This window comes from Pollachius pollachius (genome assembly GCF_949987615.1).
Source record: "Pollachius pollachius genome assembly, chromosome: 18".
Taxonomy (NCBI): Eukaryota; Metazoa; Chordata; class Actinopteri; order Gadiformes; family Gadidae; genus Pollachius; species Pollachius pollachius.
In genome coordinates this window covers 13,115,203-13,136,358 of record NC_136951.1, presented here as the reverse complement: position 1 = coordinate 13,136,358, position 21,156 = coordinate 13,115,203, and the positions used below count along the sequence as shown (strand labels likewise).

At 49.2% G+C, this 21,156-nt stretch overlaps 3 protein-coding genes across 4 annotated transcripts; 2 read left to right on the top strand and 1 right to left on the bottom strand.

The window, feature by feature from the left end:
- Nucleotides 1-9,762: 9,762 nt before the first annotated feature.
- On the top strand, nucleotides 9,763-13,846 carry rad51ap1 (RAD51 associated protein 1). Its single transcript, XM_079756149.1, has 9 exons — nucleotides 9,763-9,978; nucleotides 10,074-10,111; nucleotides 10,198-10,333; nucleotides 10,666-10,850; nucleotides 11,316-11,402; nucleotides 12,061-12,189; nucleotides 12,277-12,483; nucleotides 12,586-12,753; nucleotides 13,594-13,846. Exons 1-9 carry the CDS (start codon nucleotides 9,962-9,964, stop codon nucleotides 13,722-13,724), a joined length of 1,098 nt encoding a protein of 365 aa, XP_079612275.1. The 5' UTR covers nucleotides 9,763-9,961; the 3' UTR covers nucleotides 13,725-13,846.
- A 511-nt stretch (nucleotides 13,847-14,357) lies between these two features.
- On the top strand, nucleotides 14,358-18,076 carry dram1 (DNA-damage regulated autophagy modulator 1). Its single transcript, XM_079755585.1, has 7 exons — nucleotides 14,358-14,697; nucleotides 15,160-15,227; nucleotides 16,096-16,238; nucleotides 16,359-16,536; nucleotides 16,941-16,999; nucleotides 17,077-17,169; nucleotides 17,287-18,076. The coding sequence occupies exons 1-7, from the start codon at nucleotides 14,567-14,569 to the stop codon at nucleotides 17,329-17,331; spliced, it is 717 nt and encodes a 238-aa protein (XP_079611711.1). The 5' UTR covers nucleotides 14,358-14,566; the 3' UTR covers nucleotides 17,332-18,076.
- A 4-nt stretch (nucleotides 18,077-18,080) lies between these two features.
- washc3 (WASH complex subunit 3) lies at nucleotides 18,081-21,144 on the bottom strand. 2 transcript variants are annotated; one of them, XM_079755589.1, is made up of 8 exons: nucleotides 21,054-21,144; nucleotides 20,613-20,704; nucleotides 19,940-20,038; nucleotides 19,780-19,845; nucleotides 19,519-19,668; nucleotides 19,249-19,359; nucleotides 18,875-18,939; nucleotides 18,081-18,746 (listed from the first exon to the last, which is right to left on the bottom strand). In XM_079755589.1, the coding sequence occupies exons 2-8, from the start codon at nucleotides 20,661-20,663 to the stop codon at nucleotides 18,635-18,637; spliced, it is 654 nt and encodes a 217-aa protein (XP_079611715.1). In that variant the 5' UTR covers nucleotides 20,664-20,704; nucleotides 21,054-21,144; the 3' UTR covers nucleotides 18,081-18,634. The 2 variants fall into 2 exon arrangements, with proteins under 2 accessions (XP_079611715.1, XP_079611714.1); XM_079755588.1 differs by lacking the exon at nucleotides 21,054-21,144 and having other exon boundaries at nucleotides 20,613-20,748.
- Nucleotides 21,145-21,156: the final 12 nt, after the last annotated feature.

The window sequence follows — 21,156 nt, the reverse complement described above, 5'->3', positions numbered from 1 at the left end:
GAACAGGGGTCTGAAACGGCCCTCCACATAACAGCCAATGGACAATGTCACAATTTGGGCCTTGAGAGAATACAGCAGAATGTAAACGGGCTGACTGACAGACACACAGGCAGGATGTATAGGGGGACGGATCAGCCACCCTATGGGACCGAAATAGAACCTGCACACACACACACACACACACACACACACACACACACACACACACACATGACCCTGACACACAGATCAATCAATCACAACACACCAAAGAACAGGGTATCATACAAATTTGTGTACATCCCAGAGTCAGGGGGTAAGGAGATCCAGCAGGATTAAGCTCTTTAATTAGCCTTTTATGAAGACAGCTTTAGAGGTCACTATTGAAACAGCAGCTGGCAAGCCTCTGCATTCGCAGGGGATTTCTCTGGAATGGACAATAATAATAATCAGTCAGACTGCACTGGGTCCACCATCGCTGGTAAATCACAGATTGATTAGTCATGCCTGGGCCCTAAGCCTTATAATTGAGTGGGAGCATTAGAGACAATCAAAGTCACAATGCATTAACTATGATTAGTTTCACTTGTCAACTAAAAGTTGTTTCTTCCTATAGCTGCTGCCTTGGCTCTCTCTAGTGTTTGTTTCTTATCAGAAAGGTTGTGCAACATTTCATTTACATTTAGGGCATTTAGCAGACGCTTTTATCCAAAGCGACTTACAATAAGTGCATTTGTTACAATAAGTACATTTGTCATAAGAAGTGAAACAATATATCGCTGTCGGTACAGTAAAGATGTTCATAGAACCAAGTGCAAGTATTACAATCGCTAGGCTAACCCATTCCCCGTGTAAAGCAATTTCAATTGCTAACACTGACCCTCCAGGAGTGGGAGTTCACAGCAGTTTGGATGCTTTTATTCTTCACAACCTAACCTGGATTTCATTTGGATAAGAGACAAATTACTACATTTATGGCAGAAACTAGCAGACTAGCAGAAAGCCAGACCATCTGGTACATTTAAAACCAATTATTAATTTATTCAGTCATTCATTCATTCATTCATTCATTCATTCACTCTTCCTTCTTGAGGCCCAAGAGACACTAGTAGGTCAGGCCTCCTTCTGTCTGGGCTGTTGGGTAGAAGAACACAGGAACCCCATGAAGACGCCTCCCTCTGCTGACCTGCTCCTCCTCCCTCTCCTCCTCCTCCTCCTCCTCCCTCTGCTCCTCGGACTTCACTGCTCCTCATATTGCCTGTCTCATCATCTATCGACCCCCAGCCTCCATGAAGCTCCCCTCTCTGACACCGCCGCACCGTGTGTGAGTCCCGCTGCGGGGGAATATATTCATGAACCGCTAACATACGGGGGTCTCGGTGAGACGTCGATCCACGGGGTTACAGTGATCGGATTTTAATCAGCAGAGTAGAGACGAGATGCTGAAGGCAAAGCGCCCCCCATGGCTGCGGAGGAGGCCAAGTCTCTCCGCTGAGTCAGCTGCAGAGTTCAGCCTCTCACCCAGTGTTGGCAGATTGGGCCCGATTTCCCGCCCAATATGGAGACCCTGGGTACAGCGCGCTGCAGCCAGGGTTGCCAGATTGGGTGTTAAATCGGGCCCAATCTGGCAACACTGCTCTCACCCCCCTCCTTCCCCTCCACCAAAAACAGAGTGGTATGAATATTCAGGATCCTACTCTGAAACACAAAGGGGGTTCTGGGAGTTGAAGGCCAACTGCTGTGGTGCTGCTGCTGCTGCTGCTGAGAGACAAATGATGACTCATGCCCTGAAGGGAGGAGCTCAGAGTTCTGAACTCTGAAACAAGGCTGGGATCTACTCTATGGCTTCTACATTGACGCACACAGACAGACACACAAACACACACGCACACACAAACACACACACACACACACACACACGCACACACACACGCACACACACACGCACACACACGCACACACACACACACACACACACACACACACACACACACACAAATACTGCTCATCGGATGAGGCAAAAGTGCTGAGTCATACAAATACAAATCGGTGTGTGTTGAGATCTAGGAACAGGCCCAGCATGACTCAGGGTTATTCCTGGGAGTCAGAGCGTCCTCTAGAGAGAGTCCTATATGGCTTATCATGACGCAGCAGTCTCAGCGGGAGTGTTTGTGTCTGTGTGTGTTTGTGTGTGTGTGTGTTTGTGCCCATGTGTGTGATTGTGTGTGGGTGTGTTCATGTGTGCGTGTGTGTGTGTGTGTGTGTGTGTGTGTGTGTGTGTGTGTGTGTGTGTGTGCGGTGGTGCAGGTGATATTGGTGGTAACGACGGTGGTGCTGGTGGTAGTGAAGGTTGTCTTGTCAGAGATGGTGTTGGTGGAGGTGTGGTGGTGTTGACTGTATATTGGGGGTAGTGGAGTGGGGACAGTGCAGGTGGTGATGGTGTAAGAACACTGCAGTGTCCGTGGCTCCACAACAGCATAGACGCTCCAGCAGGTCTCCGCCCACCAGGGGAAGCTGGGGGGGGGGGGGGGGTGGAGAGGCGCTGACTGCACCTGGTCTGTTAAAGTGTCGTGTCATGACCAAGAACCCCCACCCAACGCCGGGCCACACCCATGACCAGGAGGGACCAGGGCCTCATTCACCTGACTTGAGCTGAGTCACCTGACTCAAATTAAGTCAGGCTCAGCTTGACTCAGGCTGAGTTACCTGACTCACCTGACTCTGAGTCACCTGACTCTGAGTCACCTGACTCCAGCTGAGTCATCTGACTCAAGCAGGTCTTATCGACACAATCACTGGCACTGTGGAATAGGAAAAGCAACCGTAGCAATGAGAGAGGATGGTGGGGGGGGGGGCAGTGATGACAGCCCCCCCTCACTTCCATTGATCCCAACCATCACATCCTCACCCTCTAGGGAGGCTCGCACCAACAAGATGTGATGAGGCAGCTCAGAGACCCTCCGTACATAGTCCCCCAGCATTACCACCACCGCTATCAGCACCCACACCCAACTGCACCACCCCAACTACCTCCGCACGCCGCCCCCTCCACCCCCCCGGCCATCACCACCACCAAGACCACCCCTTCCATCACCAACGCCGACCCCGCCCTCACCCGGGCCACCTCCACCAAGACCACCCCTACCACCACCACCACCACCACCACCACCACCACCACCCCCACCTCCACCTCCACCACCACCACCTCCACCACCACCACCACCACCACCACCACCACCACCCCCACCTCCACCTCCACCACCACCACCACCACCACCACCACCAACACCTCCACCTCCACCACCACCACCCCCACCTCCACCTCCACCTCCACCACCACCACCACCACCACCACCACCAACACCTCCACCTCCACCACCACCACCCCCACCTCCACCTCCACCACCACCACCACCACCACCACCACCACCACCACCATCCCCACCACCACCCCCACCACCACCACCACCCCTACCACCACCACCACCACATCCACCACCACCACCACCACCCCCACCTCCACCTCCACCACCACCACCTCCACCTCCACCACCACCACCTCCACCACCACCACCACCACCACCCCCACCTCCACCTCCACCACCACCACCTCCACCACCACCACCACCCCCACCACCACCACCACCCCTACCACCACCACCACCACATCCACCAACACCACCACCACCCCTACCACCACCACCACCACCACCCCCACCTCCACCTCCACCCCCACCTCCACCTCCACCACCACCACCACCACCACCACCACCACCACCCCCACACGCACCACCGTTACCACCAACGTCAACACCCCAAACATCACCACCACCACCATCAACAACCCCCAACCCCATCTTCCCTGGAAGGGGGAGGGCAGGGTGAGGGGGGGGGGGGCACTATCCTGAGAGAGCATGCGGTTTACAAGGCAGCCATATTTGAAATTCGGGGGATTCGCTTTACGGAAGGACGGGGTCGTGGGAGGGGGTGCACAGGGTATAGAGATCAGAGGAGGTGTCAGCTGCTGAGTGCGCACCCCTTACCCCCCATCTCCAGCCCCCCCTTCCCAGCTCCTCTTCCCTCACTCCCAGGAACCTAACACCGGCCCCGGGCTGAAGGGCCCGCTCCAGGGAATGCCAGGAATCCTCTCACACATTCGCTCAGCGCTTCGCACGTTCTCACCGCAACGGGACGCAAACCGCGGCCGAGCGGCCGCAGCCGCCCGCTCAGCCGCGGGACGGGGACCGCCGCTTCGTCCCGGCCGCCGTGGGACGGGGGCGTGTGCGTGCTGCTCTGTGCGCGTGTGTCAGTCGGCGCGTGTGTCTTTGTAGGTGCCGATGGTGGGCCGCCCTTCAGGAGTATCGATGAGCAGGAGGGCGGTGGTGTTATTTTGGTGGTAGAGCGACGAGAGGAGGCTGTGGTGGTGGTGGTGGTGGTGGGGGTGATGGTGGTGGTGGTGGTGGTGGTGGTGGTGGTGGTGGGGGTGGTGGTGGTGGTGGTGGGGATGGTGGTGGTGGTGGTGGTGGTGGTGGTGGTGGTGGTGGTGGTGGTGGTGGTGGGGGTGATGGTGGTGGTGGTGGTGGGGGTGGTGGGGGTGATGGTGGTGGTGGTGATGGTGGTGGTGGTGGTGGTGGGGGTGGTGATGGTGGTGGTGGGGGTGGTGGTGGGGGTGGTGGTGGTGGGGGCTGGGGGTGATGGTGGTGGTGGTGAGGGTGGTGGTGGTGGTGGTGGTGGTGGTGGTGAGGGTGGTGGTGGTGGTGGTGGTGGTGGGGGTGGTGATGGTGGTGGTGGGGGTGGTGGTGGTGGGGGCTGGGGGTGATGGTGGTGGTGGTGAGGGTGGTGGTGGTGGTGGTGGTGGTGGTGGTGAGGGTGGTGGTGGTGGTGGTGGTGGTGGTGGTGGTGAGGGTGGTGGTGCTGAGGGTGGTGGTGGTGGTGGTGGTGGTGGTGGTGAGGGTGGTGGTGGTGGTGGTGGTGGTGGTGGTGGTGAGGGTGGTGGTGGTGGTGGTGGTGGTGGGGGTGGTGATGCGGGGTCGATGGTAGTGGTGGCGGTGGTGGTGGTGGTGGTGGTGGTGGTGGTGGTCCTGGAGGGGGGGTGGGGGGTGGGACGGACGCTGGCACAGGACAGCCAGGGTGAGTCATGGTGTGGTGGACCCTCTTCCCTGCCAGCAGCCTAGGGGTTGATATTTGTCAGTTGCGTTGGCCTTTGCAGGGCTGAATGTGTGTGTAGGCACAAGGAGCAGCGATCAAAGGGCCTGGCTCTGGCGGGCCGCCTGTCCTTTCTGTCCTGGTCTTCAATATCAAATGGTATTCTACCAGCAGGACCTGTTACTCATTACAAGACTTTGGAGAGGCCTCTCTGTTAACCAGGGTTTGTTGTTTTTGTTAACAACAATTCTTAACACCCTGAAGTAAAATAGAAAGATATCGACCCCAAATACTTTTTCTTGTTCTGAATTGTCTTTAATTTGCGCTGTTCTTTTGCAGTTGTAACCCTTGAATTAATTTTCCTTGTTTCATTTGACTTCTTACCGTCTAAACTTATTCTACATAATAACCCTAGATGAATGTATATATTCGGGCAAAGGTTAAATAAACAACAACAATAAACTCTGCTTAGGTCCAGAAAGTTCCAAACGAAACTCTTTAAATTCCTGCATGCAAACATTGCCCTCTGCTGGAGAAAAGCTGTAACAACAGCCAACGGTGCTCTAGAGAATATTCATTCACTGCATTGCAGCACATCAGTAAGCCCATGCGGTTTGACTTGCACACTCTTTAAAAAACCGCCCAGGAAGTAACTTGTCATGCTACAACGTCTCTGCGTGGCAATCAACAAGAAAAAAAAAATGTTGATCGCATAAACCCAATTATAGCCTATGGTAGCTGATGACTAAACTTGACTTATTTTAACCTATTTCAAGAAATAAAACCCATGTCATCGTCTGCATTGCAGGTAGACCATCTCAATCGCACATCTAAAGAATCTCACTTGAATCACATCGTTTATCCTCCAATGAACTAAGCAGTTCCACTGCTTCCACCCACAGGGTGCAGGAAACAGGTTCAGAAACACAAGCAGCAGGCTACAAACATCCTTACCTGGGATGAGCTGAGCCGCGAAGGCCACGGCTCATACAATAGAACACGTTGTGATCTAGATGAACAAAGAGAGCCTGCTGAACAGGGAAGAGTAACAGTAGACGCTATCTGGTGCCCTTTAGAGTCCCCTCACACGGCCTCTAATGAGAATGACCGGCCTGCCTCCACCCCCCCCATGGCCCGCAGAAAACAACGCCACTTGCCTGCCACTATTTTAATTGGTGTCAGAGTTTACGACCGCGTGCCCTGGGCGCCGCCGCCGGCCCTTTGATGCTGTTTATACCCCCTGCAGTTTGTCAACACGTATAATCACACTGCACGCTGACCTCTGAACCCCGGGGGGGCCCTGATAGTGTGGCCGGGTAACCCCGTGCTTCGCCCGTGAACTCGACATGCATGATCTCTGTGCTGCTCTACACGCACAATCACACTGCACACTGACCTCTGAACCCCCGGGGGGCCCTGATAGTGTGGCCGGGTAACCCCGTTCTTTGCCTGTGAACTCGACGTGCATGATCTCTGTGCTGCTCTAATGCCACAGCGAGAGTGGAGGGGCGGCTTGAGACTTTAGAGTTCTGCTTGGGTGCAGTAAATGGATGCCACTGCAGTTAAATTTAATCTATTGTCTCAGTAGCCAAGAGAATGATAAGGGGAGTGATGAGGGCAGGACAGTGTTATGTAAGGTATTCTACTGTTCAGTTTGATCCTCAATGTCCATCACCTACAGATGCATAAAGCCTCATCTCTATTGACCTACTCCTGAATGTCTATATCTATATCTTAAGACTCCTGGGATACAAGCCTAGTTTATACATCATATCACCTCTGGTCCAATGGTACACAGCGTGGAAGAAGACAGTTCTAAATAGTATTGATTCAACTAAAGGGGATTTGAGATGGATACTAATAGCAGGCCGTACTCTCATTTGGTTGTTGGTTGTGTTGAACCAGCAGCAGCCCACCCTGCCCCCAGCAGGGGGCGCCCTCACCAGGCTGGGGGGACAGCTAGCATGTTGTGTCTGCCATGTGTGCAGGGGGCGGGCCGTGAGAAGGCCGGGAGGAACAGTGACCGCTGTGGTGTCGCTGATTGAGAGCGGCCGTCTGCCCACTCCTCTGCCGCTGGTCTGAGGCCGGTGCGGCCGGTGTGGCTGCTGTCCAGGGCCGGCGGTCTGCCTCTTTTCACATGTTGGAATAACAACGCCACACTGACATATCTGCAATGCCGGATATCCGAGGAACGTGACCAACTTAACTCATGATGATGGATCGCTTTTTAGACAGGGGAGGTTTTAGTTTAGTTTTTATTTACACGTGGAAGAGCACGGATTGGAAGTGGTTCTGAGTCGATTGTATAGAGGAACTATACGATTATGTAGAGAGGAGCTGCTGTGAATAGATCCAAAACAAACCAGTTTCAGTCCAACTCGGACAATGAGTACAGAATGCATTTTAACCAGCGACGCATCACCGACACAAAAAGCATCTTATCAAACACAAACAAAGAGTTGGTAAAACGTTGCGGTTCTGTCCTGTAAAAAAATGTTTCACTGTTGTAACATGTTACTACAGTCTGCTCTTATCCAATGTGTACCAGATCCTTATTTTAGATTTGAATGGTATCGCTGAGATCAACAACCATTAGGCCTCATCAGATGCATGCTAACACGTTTATTTTCATCCCTAAGAAAGTACAATGTAAATAAACACATGATCATAGGCTCCGCCCACGGAACATCCTTATAAGGCCAACAGCAATGAGAGAGAGAGAGAGAGAGAGAGAGAGAGAGAGAGAGAGAGAGGGAGAGAGAGAGAGAGAGAGAGAGAGAGAGAGAGAGAGAGAGAGAGAGAGAGACCCACACAAACACATGCATAACGATGGCTGCTCTCATTAGTGGTTGAGGGGAAACTGCTCCCCTAACCACTTCCAGCAGAACCGGTTCAAACTAAGCCCGCTGATGACCTCACAACTGTCACTGCTGGGCTCGTCAATCTCCCTGGACGACCAACACCTGATACCAAAATAGTGGTCTTGGCAGCAGAGGATGGAGAGCTGGCATTTACGACCGGTCTATTTACCGGCTGGGATCTGATCTGAGAGCAGGAAGTATTCACCCGGCGCTATCTCACAACACCGGCCGGTGTGGGAGGTTTGATTGTGCATTCAATGTCTGTCACACAGTAATTTCTCTAGTTAGTAGTATAAGCGACATTAGTGCCACAAATTGTTCCAAATTCGTCTTCTGTTCCAGCTATGGACGGCCTTACTAACTTATATGGTGTACACCTGCTGATTTGGATCAATACCTAGGGTTGGCGAACAGCAAAAGCCATACGTGACATTGAATAAATGTGTTTATTCATTTCCCTGAGGTAGACCTACATCATAACCCAGGCGGACATGGAGGTGTGCTATTCTGGGCTCTCATTACCCAACAGTTAGAATTACAGCAGAGCTCTCTCGGGAAGCACAGTAAATACTTATCGGGTCATGTGACTTTGTTTATAAAAAACACATGATGGAAGTGGCGGTACAGCGTTGGCGCTTCCTGCAACATATATACAATTCCACACTATTTTGGTGGCAGGTCAACAACATCAGTGCAGAGTACATTTTGACCGCACTATTAGTCGAGCTGAGGCTAGACTGGACCGTACGCCTGCAGCTTTCCTCACACCGCAGTCCTCTTATAGTCCAGAAGAAGACGATGTAAACACTCGAAATTAGCGAAAGTAAAGCACGCCAACGCGATGTGACGCGTCTCGCCTGTGTGCGTGTTTTTGTGCGTGTGTGTGTGTGTGTGTGTGTGTGTGTGTGTGTGTGTGTGTGTGTGTGTGTGTGTGTGTGTGTGTGTGTGTGATATTTTGGTCCGGCCTGTAGGCGGTGCTGTAGGAGTGGAGGAATGCCCGACCGCAGGTGGCCTTTGGCCCGGGTGTCTGGCCCCAGTGCCCTTGAGGACCGTCTCATCCCCCCGTCGGTCCGGGTCCAGTGTGCGACAGCCCGCAGCCCGCAGCCTCCCACTCGGGGAGATGATGAGTCTGGAGTCGCTTTTAAAAGATGTTCTTCCTGAAGTGCACTGAGGAGATCGACGGACCTATGATTGCTTCCGGCCGGCGAGTGGGCGTGTGGGCGGACCGAGCCGGACCATCATAGTCATTACGGGCCGGCCTTCATCCTCCCTGCCAGGTCCGAAGCGGACCTGTGGGTCCCCTGAGAGGACTGGTGCTGCCCCCTGGTGGGTCCCGTGGGTCAGGACCCACCAGGGGGCAGCACATTCCTCGCTTATCGCACTTATGGCTAAATTTGGGCTAGTCTCTACAATTCAAGAGTTTTATAACCATGTATATTTAATTGTAATATCATATAACATATATGTAATCTAATAGGATAATAGTAAGGAGGCCTAAAATAAAAAGTCTGACTGGTTAGCCCCCGGGTCCAAATCAGCAGATTCGGTACGATTACATATAAACCCTGTTAGTATAATAAACAAATATATATAGTCAAATAATTATATTTGAGTTTTCTTGTTATTTATATTAGAATGTGTTTAATATATGAGTTAAAAATAATGTATAATCTATAATTTCTTGGTTAATATAACGTAACGAATCGGCCGCTGCGGTCTTCAGATTGTCAACAAGACGCGGAGTTCGGGCGGGCAGCTTGAAAACCGAGGACGACGTTACAGTTAGAAAACTTCACTAAACTTACCAGTTTGCCTCACTAAACGTGATTTCATCTATTAAAACTAAATATGTTACCCTATAGCTGGCCTTACATTACCTAATGTTAACACATTAACGGGATATGTGCTGTCCAATAAGCTAAACGTGTCGCTAAAGAAACCACGTTAGATAGTGTAACTTGAGCGTGTTACAAGCTATGGATCGGCCTGCAAGGTAAACCAATAACGATATATCTGGAATGTCATATATATATATATATGATATATAAAGGATTATTCACCGATGTTATGCTCTTTCTCGCTGGACAGAAGGTCGAAGGTTATCAACTACTGCGACCTGGATGACGGTAAATGAACGTGTTTTTGTGTGTTTGTGTGTGTGTGTGTGTGTGTGTGTGTGTGTTCGAATCACCTCATGTGTCTGTTTTCTCAGATGAGGACTTTGCAAGTTCAAAGCCGCCTGCCAGCAAGAAACCAAGAGAGGAAATTAAACCGGGGCTCAAGAAACCCTTGAGGAAGACCTCCAGTCAGGATTTACATCCACAACCCTCAGCCAACCACAGTAACAGGTAGGAAGATGTTAATACACCAATATTGTTGTAAGGCCCCCATGTCAACACTGATCAGCTACAAGGATAGCTTTGGTCACCGTGAAGAAGTTTATCATGATGGTGATGTGGATAATTGATGTGCAATTTATTTGGAAACGTCAACATATATTTGCCATACCGAAACACAAAAATAGGTGTTATCTAACTCAGCCATAAGTTCATAGTGTTCTACAATAATAACTACTGGTTAGTGATTGGCTGAGAGGATGATGTCGTTGTTATTAGACTGTAACCCAACCTGCCACTGTGTTCAGTGTGATATCATCTCGTCTCTACTGTGTCTCCTACAGGAAGCCGCCGGATCAGAAGGTGTATGAGCGAGACCTGGAGGCAGCGCTCACCCTGTCTCTGCTCCACGATACCAAAGCCTGCCACGTGGACCTGTCCCCCACCACGAGTCTGACCCCCACCCTCCACACAGAGCAGTACCCCACCATGGGTCTGTCCCCCACCGCGGACCTGTCCCCCACCACAGGTGTGTCTGTGGTTTACCAGCGTGTAATGGGTTGGAATGAACTTGGTTTCACTTAATGAATACACAACACATAAAGACAGAGTAGCGTGTTGTGATGATAGGAGAAAGGACCCAGCCTCAGGTCCTGGGGGACGACTCTTGGTCCAAGATACTAAAGATCTTTGCTGAGAGCCGGAAATCCCTTTAGATTAAACCTTCCTTCAGATTAAGCCTTTCCTCAGATTAAACCTTCCCTCAGATTTAGCCATTCCTCAGATTAAGATTTTCCTCAGATTAAGCCTTCCCTCAGATATAGCCATCCCTCTATCTATCACTAATGTATATGTTAAGGACCACAGTTGATGAAATAATATCTACATCACATCAATTGAGCAATATTGTGACGGACCAATGGTATTTAGACACATTATTATCGACCTGAAGTAGTTAATCTTTTGCCTTTTTTATAAATGTATTTTCCTTCAGAAGCTGAGGATGTACGACGACGAGAGGAAAGAGAAGATCCTTCCCTTCTGCTGTTTTCTAACTGCAGCGTAAACGGGAACCTGCTGGGTAATCAGACTTTATGTAGTCCGCATTCTACGGCCACATCCAGCAGGCTACACCCTGGTCATTACTGAGAACTGTCTCCATGTTGTGTTAGAACTGTCTCCATGTTGTTTTTGTGTTATAACTGTCTTCATGTTGTTGTGTTATAACGGTCACCATGTTGTTGTGTTATAACTGTCTCCATGTTGATGTGTGTTATAACCATCTCCATGTTGTTGTGTTATAACCATCTCCATGTTGTTGTGTTATAACCATCTCCATGTTGTTCTATAACTGGCTCCATGTTGTGTGTTATAATCGTCTCCATGTTGTTGTGTTATAACCGTCTCCATGTTGTTGTGTTAGAACCGTCTCCATGTTGTTGTGTTAGAACCGTCTCCATGTTGTTGTGTGTTATAGCTGTCTCCATGTTGTGTGTTATAATTGTCTCCATGTTGTTGTGTCCTATAACCGTCTCTATGTTGTTGTGTTAGAACCGTCTCCATGTTGTTGTGTTAGAACCGTCTCCATGTTGTTGTGTGTTATAGCCGTCTCCATGTTGTTGTGTTATAGCTGTCTCCATGTTGTTGTGTGTTATAACCGTCTCCATGTTGTTGTGTTATAACCGTCTCCATGTTGTTGTGTGTTATAATCGTCTCCATGTTGTGTGCTATAACTGAAGGTTTAGACAACATCCAGGCAGAGCGAGGGTCTTCCAAGGTCAAGTCCTCCCCCAGGACGGGTGAGCCCCCACGGAGTCAGACCCCAGACCAGGACCCAGACGAGGACTACAAGCCCAGACTCACACCAGGTGGTCCTGTCAGCGCTCTGTTTTTCGGTGGTGTTATACTCGACACCAAATTATCTTTGATTCTAATTTTCCCGAATGGGTTTTCAGAATCGGAAAGTGACGACAACTCGAGTGGCGTGGCGGAGAGTGAGGATGAGGAGTTCACCATGAGGAAGGTCATCAAGAAGAGCAAGAAGGATACCAAGAAGATGGAGAAGAAGATGAAGACTCCTCCTCCTCGTCCTCCTCCCCAGACCTCCTCTAAGAGGGACAAGCTGACCTCCAAAGCCGCTAAAGCCAAACCACCAGCAGCAGGTACCCTACTATGTATGGATTTATTCACTCACTGAATTGTGTTTATCGGTCATTAAAAAGCAGGTAGGGGTTAATTCTAACTGTTTTAAAATGTCCTGACAGCTTCCACACCAGTCAGGGCCGCCGCATCCACGCCCCTCAGAACCCCTCCCTCGGCCAATCAGGGGTCAGGATCCAGAAGGCCGCCGCCCCCCTCTGCCGCCTCTCCTCCCTGTGTGCCTGCTGCCAGCCCAGCAGGGGGCAGCAGAGTCTCCAAGTGGAATCCTCCAGGTAAGATGACCTCAGAACAGAGCAGAGGCCTTTGATCCCCGATGGTGGGAGAGGCCGAGGCTGTAAACTAACACTAAACAATAGAATAGACTTACTTTACATTTCAATGAGTCATTTTTATTCAAGGGTTTATGATCTATGTGGGGTATAAACTACATATACATGTATTCAATATATATAATTTAATTTAATAGGATTATGAAATCCACTTATTGAAAGAATTAAGGGTTAAGAATGTAAAAGTTCTAATTCAATAAAGTTAAGTTATATAAACTGGGTTTACAGGCCAGTCGTCCAATGAGGCAGCGATCCTGACCTAGCCAAGCAACAAGTCTCAGAGGTCAATGCTGGCCTCTATATGTCCTCTATATATCTGTTAGGACCTTGGGAGGCGTGATCATAACGACCTAGTCATGGCAATGAAACTGAAAGGATCAGTATAGACGCTTTGCGGAAATTCACATGATCCTTGATATTTATGTCATTCATTCTCTTTTTCTACTTCTGCAAAGTTTGGTCAGAAGGGGAATAGTTATTTCTGTATGTTTTGGTAATTGTACTAATAATACTAGTTGGCACGTTATCGATCTCTGACATGATTGTATTTCTTCATAGCAATCTGCACAGATGACTAACTAATAATTAACCATGATGTTGACAGCAGAATGACAACATAGATATTCTAGGAATAGAAAGTAAAGGAGGTACTATCAAATACAACCACACAATTCTCGATTGACAGAAGATTAAAACGATTTAAATGAAGAAGGGACAGTTAACGGCAGGTCAGTGGTTTGGGAGCAGTTCCCTGATTGGTCAATACTGTGGCTCCTCCTCCAGGTCAGCTGGGCAGCAGCCCCTCCCCCTCCCAGGGCTCTGCGCTGAGGTCCCCCGCTGGGGGGGGACTGAGATTGGGGCTGTCCCGCAGGGTCCGGGTCAAACCCCTGCACCCCAGTGTGGCCAGTCACTGACACACACACACACACACACACACACACACACACACACACACACACACACACACACACACACACACACACACACACACACACACACACACACACACACACACTCTCACACCTCTCCGTCCTCTTCCTTGTCTGTTAATGATTGATGTAAAATGTTACATTTTATGAGAATTGACCTCTGCCTGCTCATTTCTTTTTATTATTAAATATTTCCATCAAAGTCTAAAATTGTTTGTTCATTTTACTGGGGTCAGAAATTCGTATTCAGTAATTGAATGTATGACTAGATGGAGATTTATATGAGAATGAGTCACTCTATCAGGTTAATTCTATGAACTTTCACCAGTTGTAAAACCGAGTCAGTTGTGACTTGTGAATATAAATTCAACCCGAGCCAACCGGTTCGGGTTCATTGGTTGAATTTATATTCATGTATGAACACTTTTCTGTGGTTTCTGGATCTTAATCCTTGTAGGAGATCGTCCAAATAAATATGTAAAAAAATTGCGGAAACAGCTTTTTTTGTGAGATTAGTGTATGCATACAGTGGCCCTGAACGGCATGGTGTACGTGTATATATCTACTGTTAGTTTGAGGAAGAACTTCCCTGACCGTTTGAAGTGTTTGGGTCGCTTCTCATTCACCACGTGACGGCTGACGGCCTGACGCTCACCACATAGGAGACTCCTCGATGTGAGGATGGACCTCAGAGGCGCTGTGATGAGGGCTTCTGGTTAAGAGGGCAGTTCTGATGTGTCTCAAGTCGGGACTCTATCCTTGTCTGTGTCTCTAGTCGGGAATCGAACCTTTTCTGTGTCTCCGTCCGGCCTCGAACCCTCCCCGCAATGTTCTGGTTCCAGAGTGGGATGGTGTTCCTTCCCGCCCTGCTGGTCATCTGGTCTTCGAGCAACTTCATCGTTTCATACGTCGTCGCGATTTACCGAAACGACGTGGACGTTGTCTTTCCTTATATCAGGTAAGCGGGCTGTGAATGTGCGGTGGGCTTGTGGGAGACCCAAGACTTCAGTAAACCTGTGGATATAACAGATCAATGTTTAGGAGTTTATATTGTTTCAGGTAGTGTGATATGTGGAGACCGATGGTTTAATTTCATGGTTATTTATTGAATATAAATGAGTGAGTCGACTTCCTAGTAACGGATTGAAGCTGGTTTCGTTTTCGCCGTTATTGGCTCCAGCCCAGATACTGCCCGCACGCTGTTGCTTCATGTTACAAAAACACTGATTTAACCTGATTTAACCTGCTGTATTGGGACTTGTTTACCATCACATTTTAAAAGTTGAAAACCCGTTTTAAATTCCAAACGTTTATTACCTAGTTTAATGTCACTAATTTTATGATCGGTTTATCATGAAATACCAGTTTAATATCACTGGTTTAATGCTCAGCCTTACATCGAGTTCCTCTCTGTTCTAAGTGATACCGGCGCAGAGCCCCCAGAGAGCTGCATCTTCGGCTTCATGACTTCCGTCACCGCGTTCCTAGGTAGGCCCTCGTTCATCCAAATGGACCAACATGGAGGCGGGCCTGGGGGACCCTTTACGTTGACGGGGGAAAAGGGAAAGGGGAGCTGATTCATGAGATAGACAGTGACACTTCCCTAAAAAGGGAAAGAAAAATGAAAACAGCAGACGTGTGTGAAAGTGTTGACATGTGACGTTCTGCTCCTGCATTTGAACCTCTGGTCCAGCAGTCCTACTGGGTTACAGCAGAACCTCTGGTCCAGCAGTCCTACTGGGTTACAGCAGAACCTCTGGTCCAGCAGACCTACTGGGTTACAGCAGAACCTCTGGTCCAGCAGACCTACTGGGTTACAGCAGAACCTCTGGTCCAGCAGTCCTACTGGGTTACAGCAGAACCTCTGGTCCAGCAGACCTACTGGGTTATAGCAGAACTTCTAGACGGAGACGTCAAAGAGCCCTGGTTAGAAACAAAAAACGGCAAGGGGTGGACTTAAGCCCGTTTCCTGTTTGCTGTCGTTAAGGACTCATAACATAGCTCACACTTATATGCATGAATGCATGAAGATTTCAGAAGGGGATTTAAAAAAAAAAAGCGTTTCTACAGTGGTCTACTCAGTGTTGATTTGAAACCTTTACAGACACTTTTTGAAAGTTTACTACAGCTTGCTGAGTTTGTCTTTACAGACCCCCTAGTCCAGGAACATGTTTGGTGGAAACAAGTATGAAGCAAAAGACAGTGAACTGCCTGTTGTCCCAGACCTGAGCTGGGGTACGGCGTCTGGCGTCTTGCTCAGGATGCTTTCTGGGGGACAGGGGGCATAGACGCCCTCATCCGGCAGACCGCTCCTCTCACCTCTTCAGAGTTATGTTACGTTGTGTCTCCCCCCCAGCCTCGGGGACCATGTACGCCCGCTACAAGTTCATCCAGCGGCTGGGCGAGGACGTGGGCAGCGTGCGATCGCGGCTGAACCGCTGGGCGCTGGGCCTGGGCCTGGTATCCTGCCTGGGCATGTGCATCGTCGGGACTTTCCAGGTCGGTGCCTTCATCTCATTCTCTTTCTATTTATACATGCAGCCACTCCCCCCGGAGTGTTGAAGAGCGCTGCCTTGCCCGAGGACTGAATGTTGTTGTTGTTGTTGTTGTTGACCTCAGGAAACCATGGTGACCTGGGTCCACGACACCGGCGCCCTACTGTTCTTCGGGACAGGTGTGTTCTACGCCATCCTCCAGGCGGCCATCTCCTACCAGATGCGGCCATACGGGTCGGCACTGTGCGTGTGTCACTCGCGCAGCGCCTTCGCCGTCATCAGCCTGCTGGCCGTGCTGATTGGTATCCTTCAGGCTCCGCCCCATTGCTCCTTAAAGGAGAAGCGCCCCTTATTTACAATATTATCTCTGATTCAGAAGTACGTTGGAAAATCATGCAAAAAGTTAGACCGTTTGGACCAATAACCTAATTAGCCCATATTACCGTTCTCCATTGGTCTGATTTTGAAAATGACGCCATTGGTCAAAAAAAAAAAGTATTAGTTGTATTTGAATTAACATGAAAAGGATGAGGTGACGTACATCATAATTGATGCTCAGTCTAAATATAAGCTGGACGTGTGCATCTTATGAATTGAACACCCTTGCATGTGATGCCGTCTCATTGGTAGACAGAAGTTCTTCACATAGTTACACACACTGGCCAATAACACCACTCTGAACCAGTTTCCTTTACCGAGGCACCAGCGGTCATCAGCGGATGCTTAGTGAAACGGACCAAGCTGCACAGAAAACCCAGCGACGAGGTGTGTGTGTGTGTGTGTGTGTGTGTGTGAGTGATGGTGCTGATGGTTTCTGATGGTGTGGTGGTTCTCTCCAACAGGACTACACCGTCCACCTGGTCAGCGCAGTGTGTGAGTGGATCGTGGCCTTTAGCTTCGTGTTGTTCTTCCTCACGTTTATCCCGGACTTTAAGGTAAGCTTCACACAAACCAACACACTGCTGGTTCCTTGAATGTGTTAGTCTACCCCCCCCCCCGCCCACCTGTCATCATGTTGAGTCATCAGTGTATTCTGTTTTTCTTTCTTGCAGCTGTTCGCCCTGAAAGTGAAGGCAGAGTTGGAGCAGAACTCTTGACCAGACTGGACTATTTTTTAGACTTTTTTAAACACTGCTGTCTAGTATTTCTACCGTATCCGACACATTTCGATATTCTTGCATATCAATATTGTAAACCATCTACAGTTACCTACTGAGAACAAATGAATTAGCCTTAATCGTAAATCAGTATATCCAGTTTCTTCTAGCTTTATTCAAAGTTACTTCATTTTTTTATCTACTTCTGCTATTTCTCTGAGAACCGGTGCCTGTGTCTTTGTCTGTGTGGTCGTGTGTGTTAAACCACAAAGGGGAGAGGCTGTAAATGTTTACATTAAAGCTGGACTGATCTTCTTCGTGCTGCGATTAGCGACCGTGTGACAGCGCTGTGCGTCCGCTGCTCATCAATACGAGATGTCAGTCACACTGAAGTCCCATGAGAAACCACACGTGGGTGGTTTGAATTCCCTGTAGTTGTGTAATTATGTTATATCCCTCTTCCCCCTGGAGGCAAACGGCTACAGCCTCTGATGTACTGTGTTGTTTAGAAACATCAGTCTGTATGTCTGGTTATAGTATTGTATATTATGTATACCATGGAGAGAGAGAGATTATATATAGCGTAAATGGCAGTTTCATATTGACAAAGATTTGATTCTTTCATATTGTACCAGATGATAGAGGATGGGTAATTTTCTAAAATCATGCTGTGTTCTTCTGTATTGTTTGAGACGTGTACAATCTTTTTTATCACTGCTTGAGAAATAATAAAGGAGGACTGTCCTATGAATTATGCAAGAGTTTATTACGCACATTATGAATGTTAATATTTGTACACATAAAGGGCTTTCCAGTTATTTACACACACTGGAAATGTTTCACATTCAGCTGAGGAGATCCTGTGTCCTTGGACCTCGGTCTAGACAGACCAACCCTCTGAAACCATCTTCCCACAACATGGAGGACGATTTTTGAAAGCTGACATGAAGAGACTCACTGAAGCATCAGCGACTCCTGCTATAAGCAAGTGGCTAGAGGACAGATTATTTTAAAAAGGCATTGAGACTATAAAATGACCACCAGTACAAAACAAACCGTGGTTAGACATGTATGCAGCAGCAGCGGCTAGGACTGTCTGAACGACCTGCAACAGACTCCGTCGTCGTGAGGTGTCCTTCAGCAGCTACTGTGTGTATCCACGGCGATCAGACCAGAGTCCATCGCTGTCGGACCATGTGCCTTGTGACTTCCTCTCAGGCGCTGATGTCACTTCCTGTCCCGCTACATGGTTTCTGCGGGCAGTGGATCCTGCAGGGGTTTCCCCACAGAGGGGCAGCGGGGGTCAGTCGCTGAAGGAAGACTCGCTGCCCCCGCTGTCGTCCTCCTCGTCCCGGTCGCCCCCCGGACCCCCACTTGGGCCCCGCCCTGCATCAGGCACTGGGGCGTCTGGCGTGCTGTATCCATGGAAACAAGAGAGGACACAGGTCAGGACATGCGGTCACAGCGGTGCAGTGTGTGTGTGTGTGTGACCAGCGTTGTATAGGTGTGATACATGTTGGTTTGAGCTTTGAGAGGCGCTTACTCCAGCAGGCTGGGCTCAAGACCCTCCAGGACCATCTTGGCTTTGATGGCCATGACTGGCACCCCCTGGGAGAGGAACCAACACGTTTATACACGGTACACGGTTATACATGTTATACATGTTGGGTTATAGAGCTAGAGCCAACTCTGTGACACTGATAATCATTGAACTCTAAGGTAGCAGAATCCATAAACCTGAGGGTCTAAGGGGAAAGTTCACTCAGAGGATCTCTTGCGGTCAGATTAAGATTTACAGGTCATCTGAGGTTAGGGGGGTGTTGCTCAGGGACACCGGGGTGCCTCGTGTGATGGGGGACCTGATAGTGGGAATGAGTGGGATGTGATACTGGGAATGAGTGGGATCTGGCCCCTCACCACATGGACCATCTTTAGGTAGCGGGCGTAGCGGGGGTCTCTGGCCACCGTCACCACGTTGTCCGCCACAGGGTCTGGCTTCGTTTCTGGGGCCGCGACGGGCCCACTCACCTAACCAAGGGGGGGGGGGTTAACATCAGTTACTGGTTCAACTGACTTCCATATGAGTACATTGGTGGAAAGTATCCAACTTTAATTTGTATATACATAATAATGCGGAAATGTTACATAATATACCTTTTGAATAGGGACTGGGCGGGATGGATTTACCTGCGGTAGTGGCAGTGACGTCACTGCGGCCGGGACACCGGGCTGCTGGTTCTGATTGGCTGTCAGTCCGTTCGTCTCGGCGGCGGCGGCTGCCGGTCGCTGACTGATTGAGTCGATGGTGACATCATCCAAGCCGGGGATGGAGGAGAGCTACACGGGCGTGAAGACAGAAGGTCAACACGCAGATCGTCCACATATTCACGCCTCTGAAAACAGTCACATCTAAAGCGCAGTGTACAACTGCGTCACGGATCAACGCACCTTGGCCTCAAGGATGCTGAGGGTCGTTTCAATCTGCTGTATCCGTAGAGAGTTGTTGGAGAGTTTCTGTGGAAAGCACATTTAAACAGTAAGACATAGCCTCCACGGCTGTGTGATGAGACTCCCCCCCCCTCCCCTCGGGTTGGTGACCGGGGCCTACCTCCTCACACACTGTGGAGAAGCGGTTGAGGAACCGCACCGTGTAGACGACGAACTGGTTGAGGTGCGCCACCACGCGCCGCTGCTGGATGGCGGGGACCTGAGGAGCACAATAACGTTCACTAACCACCAGCTCTCTACCTGAGGAGCACAATAACGTTCACTAACCACCAGCTCTCTACCTGAGGAGCACAATAACGTTCACTAACCATCAGCTCTCTACCTGAGGAGCACAATAACGTTCACTAACCATCAGCTCTCTACCTGAGAAGCACAATAACGTTCACTAACCATCAGCTCTCTACCTGAGGAGCACAATAACGTTCACTAACCATCAGCTCTCTACCTGAGGAGCACAATAAGTTATTGTGCTCCTCAGGTAAAGAGCTGATGGTTAGTGAACGTTATTAACGTTCACTAACCACCAGCTCTCTACCTGAGGTGCACCAGAATAACGTTAATTAACGAGAGCTGTCTACTTGAGGAGCACCAAAATACCGTTCATTAACGAAAGCTCTCTACGTGTGGCATATAACCGGATGTGCTCTTAACAATCATTATGTTGTAATGTCAGAAGTTGCCTGGAACCCAATGCTGGAAAGGCTTTGTATTTATGTATCTGAACGTTAAGCCTGTTAACTGTCCTTGTATTTATATATTACTGTTAACCCCACCTTGGTGAGGTCCACTCCCGACCCCACTATCGGCAGCCCGTCCTCGTCCATCGTGGGTTTCGGACCGGAAACTCAATGACGGGAAATCTGATCTAGACGTCAACAAGATCGGAAACTATTTTGACGTTATTGAGATGTGTCATGTGTGTCTGTCACATGACACACAATGGGTCAGTAACGTCACATCCGCCTTCGCCGCTCTGGACCCCCGCCGTTTCGGGGACTTTTGCTTTGAAGTTACAGTGACAACACGATGGATGTCAGGGAAAGGGACTACAATTAAATTAAAGTTTTTCCTGGTAAAAAATGATTCAACCTTACATTCCCCAAATCATTACTGATTTGGGGAATGTATTAGGTTCTATGGTTCAGTTTTAGATACGATAACAATATATTTAGCTTTGTGTATAGTTTTCTTATTATGAATATTGTTACCTGTACCTTATATTCCTTCCTTTACGTTGATCAAATTACATAAACGGATGTAGTCATGTTTCTTGTAACCAACGTTCACCGGGTTTCCTGTTTATCATTCAATAATCCT

What these genes read in the sequence shown, in the direction of transcription:
- rad51ap1 (XM_079756149.1), top strand. An exon ending in TCAGCCAACCACAGTAACAG is followed by an intron (nt 10,334 to 10,665) that starts GTAGGAAGATGT and finishes TGTCTCCTACAG; the next exon opens with GAAGCCGCCGGATCAGAAGG. An exon ending in CAAGCCCAGACTCACACCAG is followed by an intron (nt 12,190 to 12,276) that starts GTGGTCCTGTCA and finishes ATGGGTTTTCAG; the next exon opens with AATCGGAAAGTGACGACAAC.
- washc3 (XM_079755589.1), bottom strand. Translation starts at nt 20,663, where the DNA reads ATGGACGAGGACGGGCTGCCGATAGTGGGGTCGGGAGTGGACCTCACC. An exon ending in CGGGAGTGGACCTCACCAAG is followed by an intron (nt 20,039 to 20,612) that starts GTGGGGTTAACA and finishes TGTGCTCCTCAG; the next exon opens with GTCCCCGCCATCCAGCAGCG. An exon ending in CGTCACTGCCACTACCGCAG is followed by an intron (nt 19,360 to 19,518) that starts GTAAATCCATCC and finishes CCCCTTGGTTAG; the next exon opens with GTGAGTGGGCCCGTCGCGGC.
- dram1 (XM_079755585.1), top strand. Translation starts at nt 14,567, where the DNA reads ATGTTCTGGTTCCAGAGTGGGATGGTGTTCCTTCCCGCCCTGCTGGTC. An exon ending in GTTGTCTTTCCTTATATCAG is followed by an intron (nt 14,698 to 15,159) that starts GTAAGCGGGCTG and finishes CTCTGTTCTAAG; the next exon opens with TGATACCGGCGCAGAGCCCC. An exon ending in ACAGAAAACCCAGCGACGAG is followed by an intron (nt 17,000 to 17,076) that starts GTGTGTGTGTGT and finishes TCTCTCCAACAG; the next exon opens with GACTACACCGTCCACCTGGT.